This window comes from Myotis lucifugus, unplaced genomic scaffold (assembly GCF_000147115.1).
Source record: "Myotis lucifugus unplaced genomic scaffold, Myoluc2.0 scaffold_2585, whole genome shotgun sequence".
NCBI lineage: Eukaryota > Metazoa > Chordata > Mammalia > Chiroptera > Vespertilionidae > Myotis > Myotis lucifugus.
In genome coordinates this window covers 2,969-9,037 of record NW_005873633.1, presented here as the reverse complement: position 1 = coordinate 9,037, position 6,069 = coordinate 2,969, and the positions used below count along the sequence as shown (strand labels likewise).

At 37.9% G+C, this 6,069-nt stretch overlaps 1 protein-coding gene across 3 annotated transcripts in view; it reads left to right on the top strand.

Annotated features, from left to right (window-relative positions):
• The window catches only part of FAM111A (family with sequence similarity 111 member A), a 10,204-nt gene extending 4,843 nt beyond the window's left edge, over positions 1-5,361 (top strand). For 2 of the 3 annotated variants that reach the window (XM_006108527.3, XM_023749054.1), the window contains exons 2-3: positions 326-443; positions 2,550-5,361. In XM_006108527.3, coding sequence (XP_006108589.1) covers positions 363-443; positions 2,550-4,313 — 1,845 coding nt within the window. In that variant the 5' untranslated portion in view covers positions 326-362 and the 3' untranslated portion in view covers positions 4,314-5,361. Of the gene's footprint in view, positions 1-323; positions 444-2,549 lie in introns of all 3 variants that reach the window. The other variant, XM_023749053.1, reaches the window with a different exon arrangement.
• The last annotated feature ends 708 nt before the right edge of the window (positions 5,362-6,069 follow it).

The window sequence follows — 6,069 nt, the reverse complement described above, 5'->3', positions numbered from 1 at the left end:
CCATGTAGCTCTGGCCTTGAGGAGGTCACCTATCTTGTCTGAGTTGTACTTTACTCATTTACAAAAGCAGCTGTACCTACTTGGCATGGTATCTGTGGACACTGGCAATTAGAGATAATTTTTGTAAAGTATTCAGGATTGTTCTCTATCAAGGAGAGCCTTTATGATTGGGGTGATTATAGTTGGTGGATAAACTGTCTACTTGGTAAGTCAACATCTCTGAGAAGGGGAAAGTTGGAGCTACAGGGAAAGGTTCCTGTTAATCCTATCCTCTGTACAAATAATGGTTGCTATAATGACACTGCTCTAACTTGAACCTTTGTAGTGTTTCAGCTGAACTGCCTATTCATCTTCAAGCCAACATGAGCTCTAAGAAACGCAGGTCACAGAAAGTCTCATTCAATGCAAGGAATAATATGAAAATTGAGGACTATTTTCCTCAGGTATGTCTGTAAATACTATTTATAGAATATATCAATATTATACTTAGCCATCCTTGACACTGGGTTTATAGTCTTCCTGCCAAGACATTACCTCATTGAATGTAGGGAATGTTAAATAAGTTAAAACCTTTCTCATTCATTGTATTCTTTCCTTTTGGAGGGGTGGCAGTGAGGAATTTTAACAAAAATCTTATTCTTGCTGAGTTTGGTGCCCTATCAAAGCAGTCTTTAACAAAAAGCTATTGTAACATTTCCTGAACAACAACAAAAATCAAATATAATGTATTACAGTAAAATATGGAATAAAAACAAAATTAATGTTATTTCATAGCTTGAGAATATATACCATGGAAATATGGCTGATCTTTTTTATACAATAATACATCTGCATGGGGCTTTATAATTTACAAAATTTTTAAAAAATACTTAGTCTTACTATAAGCTTACTAAGCAAGAAGGGAGGACTTTCTTATCCTCGATTTGTTTATGAAGAGAGGAAAAGAAGTGCATTGCTTCTTAAGGCAGTAGTGGAATGAATACTTGGACTCAAATTTACTGACATTAAGTGGGGGCCCTTTGTACTAATTGAACTCTGTTATTAGCAAACCATCGTATTCCTTCTTGAGTCTAAAATGCTCCTTGAATTTATTACGAAAGACTGAGAGGTGGTGAGCATTTGAGAATGCAACTTAAAAGCCTTTCTTTCATTCTGATTCTAACTAGAACATCCAAGTATGTAGAAAAGCCAAGCCAAGCCTCGTTCTATTTTTCTCTGTCCCACTCCATGACAGTGCAAGCTAATAATCATGTAAGACCCAAGGTTCCTCTTTGAAACTGTTTATATCTGCCCAAGAATTCTTTGAATAGTTGGAAATCCATCCTAGTGTTCCAATGGGCTGTGCAACAAAGATGCTTCTGACAGCATTAGGCTAGAGGGATGCTCTTTCAGAGTTCATATTTATGGCCAGAATAAATTTATATTACGTTATGTTTATTTTGTTTTAATCCAGAATATTAGTACCATTACAAAGAAGGAAAATAAAAGTTAATTCACTAATGTGCCAGTCACTGTGCTAAGGATTGTCACACAGGATGTTACACTTAATCTTTGCAACAATCCTGGCATTGTTATTCCCATTACCAGCAAGTGGCATCTGTTGCCACTCATGCCATGATAAATATTTCTTGGCCAATATGTATCTTTTAGACATAGGATCAGATGCTCTTAAATTTTTATTGAATTTCTGCTATTTGATTAATCCTCCTTATGTAATTCCTCTCTCCTCCCTCATCCCCGGTTTTTAAGACAATGACATATAAAAACAGGAATTGCAGATATAAAATTTACGGGAAAAGAATATGTAGTCTAACATAAAAATATTGTACTAAATATTGGAGTTCTGATACTGTCTTTATTAATTGGTTATTATGTAATCCTAAGAAAGGCACTTACAGGAAAAACGTTCAGTGCCTCAGTTTCTCCATCAAAAGGACAGAGATGCCATATTTGTTGCTCTTCGTTTCATAAGATTTTGGAATAAATTGATGTAATAGAGGAAATAATTTAAGTTCTTTACATGAAAGATGCTAGGTGAACCAGGGTTTTACTATTAGAAATAACTATGTTATTTTGACCAAATAATTAGTTAACTGGTGATGGTTTTGTTTAACATTAAATGCCCAATAATAAACCATAGTACCTTATTCTTGCTGAGTTTGGTGCTATAAGAACAAATTTTTGGTGCAATCATCACTGTGATTAGAAAAAGTAAAAATTATTCAGAGACCTGATAGAACTCTGTAAGAGAGCTGGCAGACTTTTAAGCATCTCTTCTGTTTTTGATGGACCTAGAAACAGTTGTTTCTTTCCTATTTCTCAGGGGGAAAATGCACCAATCTGGCACAATTAAAAGCTTACCTAACTGATGGGATGGGAAACTCAGCTTAGATTTTGGCTCTCAACTCAAATTTCAGTTTAATTCTATTTACCGTCCTTTGAGATTGGTTCTGAGTTTCCTAGAGAAATTTTGTGAGTTGCATACTAAAAAGAAAGACAAAATTAAGAGTTGCTTCCATAATTTTACAGTCTTTAACATTTCCTTTTAGGTCAATAAAGAACAAGAGAATAATCCCAGTATTCCTCAAATGAAGACGGGCTCCAGAAAAGGCCCAAATGATATAACTAATACTCAGGCTCAAGGACCCAAAGACCAGGCTATATCCCGAGATAAAGTACTTTACATTACCTTGGGTGTACACCACAGGAAAAACAAAAAAAGGAAACATAGGCTCACACATAATGAGAGGGCAAGCTTATCCGTGGCACTTGACACTCTTCAGGCTGTCAAAGAAGAGAGAGAACAACAGCAAGGCAAAGAAATGCTGGTGTGGGGCATAGAAGGAATTGAAGGCTACATAAACCTTGGAATGCCCCTCAGTTGTTTTCCTGAAAAGTGCCACCTGGAAATTACATTTGCCCAGAGTAAAAGTAAGCAGAAAGAAGGGAACCAGATATTTGGCCGGCATGACAAGGCATCTGTTGACTGTGTCAAATTTTTTATCCATGCAATTGGGAAGAAGAAGAGAAAAAGGATTGTCAAATGCGGAGAACTTCACAAAGAAGGGTGCAAACTCTGCGTCTATGCTTTCAAAGGAGAAACCGTCAAGGATGCTGTGTGCAAGGACAGCAGATTTCTTTCCTTTCTGGAGACTGCTGATTGGAAACTCATTGAAAACCTGGACTCCATTGTAGAAAGCACACAGCGAGTTGATGACTTAGAGGGCAAGTTCTTTGAGATTGAGGTTGAGAAAAAGGGGGGCTCTAAGGTAGCAGCCACTCAGAATTTTGATTCTGCAGACTCTCGGAATTTGGAGTTAGAGGAAAGAAATACCTGTGTGTTAAAAGAAGAAATTGTGGCCCAGTACCCTAGTTTGAAGAGAGAAACTGAAAAAATTAGAAAAAGCTTCAAAAGGAAATTTAAAAAAAGAACGGGGAAAGCAATATTTCAGGCTCATAAAACGAACTTTGGGAAAAAGGCAAAAAACTCTATCCCGGTTAAAATACTCAAACTTCTTTCTCGTTATAGTGACTCAGTTGGGCACATAGAATGGGATAACAATGGGAACACAGGTTGTGCCACCTGCTTTGTTTTTACAGAGTTGTACATTTTTACTTGTCGGCATGTAATAAGTGACATTGTGGGAAATGGAATAGAGCCAAGTAAGTGGGCAGACATAATTGGTCAATGTGTAAGGGTGACATTTGGTCACGAAGACAGACAAGAAAAAAATGAGTATTTTTCCATTGAACCTTGGTTTGAGATATCTGATGTACCTCTTGATTATGCTGTTCTGAAACTGAAGGAAGATGGACAACAAGTACCTGTTGGACTATATAATGGAATTGGTCCTGCTCCACTTAGTGGGTTGATATATATTATTGGCTATCCAGGATGGGAGGTAAAGTCTACTGATGGTTGTGTTGTAATCCCTCAGGGTCAGCGAGTACAGAAATTTCAGGAACATCTTCAAGCTGGGGGTAATGATGACAATATACAGTATATCCATATGTACACTCAAAGAAGTTTCCAGGACTTTGTTCCCAGCCCTGATGTGGTTACCTATGACACCAGTTTTTACTTCGGGTCTTCTGGCTCACCAGTGTTTGATTCAAAAGGTTCATTGGTGGCCATGCATACTGCTGGCTTTCGTAATCTCTACACGAGTGAATATTCCAGTATCATTGAGTTTGGCTCCATAATGGAATCCATCCTCCATAATATTAAACAAAATTATGGAACATGGTATGAAGAATTATGCATAACTCAGGAGGATGTAGAAATGGTGTGTGGTGAGGAGGGAGAACAGTGAGAATTCAGTCTGTTTCTGAGCTTTAAGAGAATTACCTATGGAATGTAATTCCATAGGTGATGGTAGTTTTCTAAACTCCAAAATGGTTAATTTCATCAATAATAATAATAATTCATATAATTGATCACTTTCTATGCACCAAGCATTTTTCTAAGCACACGAAGAAACAAGTTGTAACAGTTCTATGAGTTTGGCTATTATATCCCTATTTTAAAGTCAAGCAATGTGAAGAATGATAAAATTAAGTGATAATTATGTTTAGGGCACTAGAACTAGTGTAGCCTTTGTGGTTTTTTCCATCTCCCATGTCTTTTCCCTAAGTTCAGTTGCTTGGAGGCAGGATCTAAGACCTGTTCATCTCATTATCCCCAAAGTCTGGCACATAGAAAGTATGTGATTAGAAAATATGTGAGTCGATCTGTAGCAAAACTTAGGGCTCCAGTTAATCTTTTTTTTTTCTAATTGATTTTTATTGTTGACCGTTGCCAGCGTGTTTCTCCCTGCATCTAAAAGAGTTCAGAAGCCCTGGCCTGCTTGGCTCAGTGGATAGAGTGTTGGCCTGTGGACTGAAGGGTCCCAGGTTCAATTCAGGTAAAGGGCAAATGCCCAAGTTGTGGGCTCTATCCCCATTAGGGGCCTTGCAGGAGGCAGCCGATCAATGATTCTCTCTCATCATTGATGTTTCTATCTCTCCCTCTGCCTTCCTTTCTGAAATCAATAAAAATGTATTTTAAAAAATAAGTAAATAAAATAAAAGCGTTCAGGAATCTGTAGAAGGGGCTGCATGTAAATTAATAAAGAGACTCGAAATATAAATTTGGAAGGCATTTTGGGAAGCCAGAGGAGACCTAGCTTCAGTAACCAAGTTCTCTGAATCTCTGGACCCCTAGCTTTTTATTAACACAAATTTCCCTAAAGCAAAGCAGATATACATATCAAAAGGTAAGGTTTGGTATACAGTAGGCATTGTCAGATTGAAGGAACTGCCTTCAGCTGTCAGGCAGCAGGCAATAATATATGCAAATCTTTAGGTTTGGGGAAATGCTTTCAGCTATTCCAGCAGGCAGCAATATGTATCTTCAGCGCTGCTGAAGCCCCAAGTTCCATCCTTTTCATGAAACTTCTTGCATTTGTGACATGCTGGAATTAGCCTTCAGCAGAAAGTATTACAGATGTCCCCTATTTTCTCTTCATTTGCCCCCCTCCACCCTGCTCCCACCCTATCCCAGGACTTCATCACATTATTGTCTGTGTCCATGGGCTATACATATTTGTATATAAGTTCTTTGGTTAATCCCTCCCCACTTCCCTCTGAGATCTGTCAGTCTGTCCATACTTCCATGTCTCTGGACCTATTTTGTTCATCACTTTATTTTTTTCATTAGATTCCACATTTGAATGAGATCATGTGATATTTGTCTTTCTCTGACTGGCTTATTTCACTTAGAATAATAATCTAACTGAGAAGCTAAATGCTTGGTTAGAAGTTATCTCAAATAAAAACTTTTTTTTTTTTTTTAATATATTTTATTGATTTTTTACAGAGAAGAAGGGAGAGGGATAGAGAGTTAGAAACATCAATGAGAGAGAAACACCGATCAGCTGCCTCCTGCACGCCCCCCAGTGGGGATGTGCCCGCAACCAAGGTACATGCCCTTGACCGGAATCGAACCTGGGACCCTTCAGTCCGCAGGCCGACGCTCTACCACTGAGCCAAACCGGTTCGGCTCAAATAAAAACTTTTAAAATTTCCAAA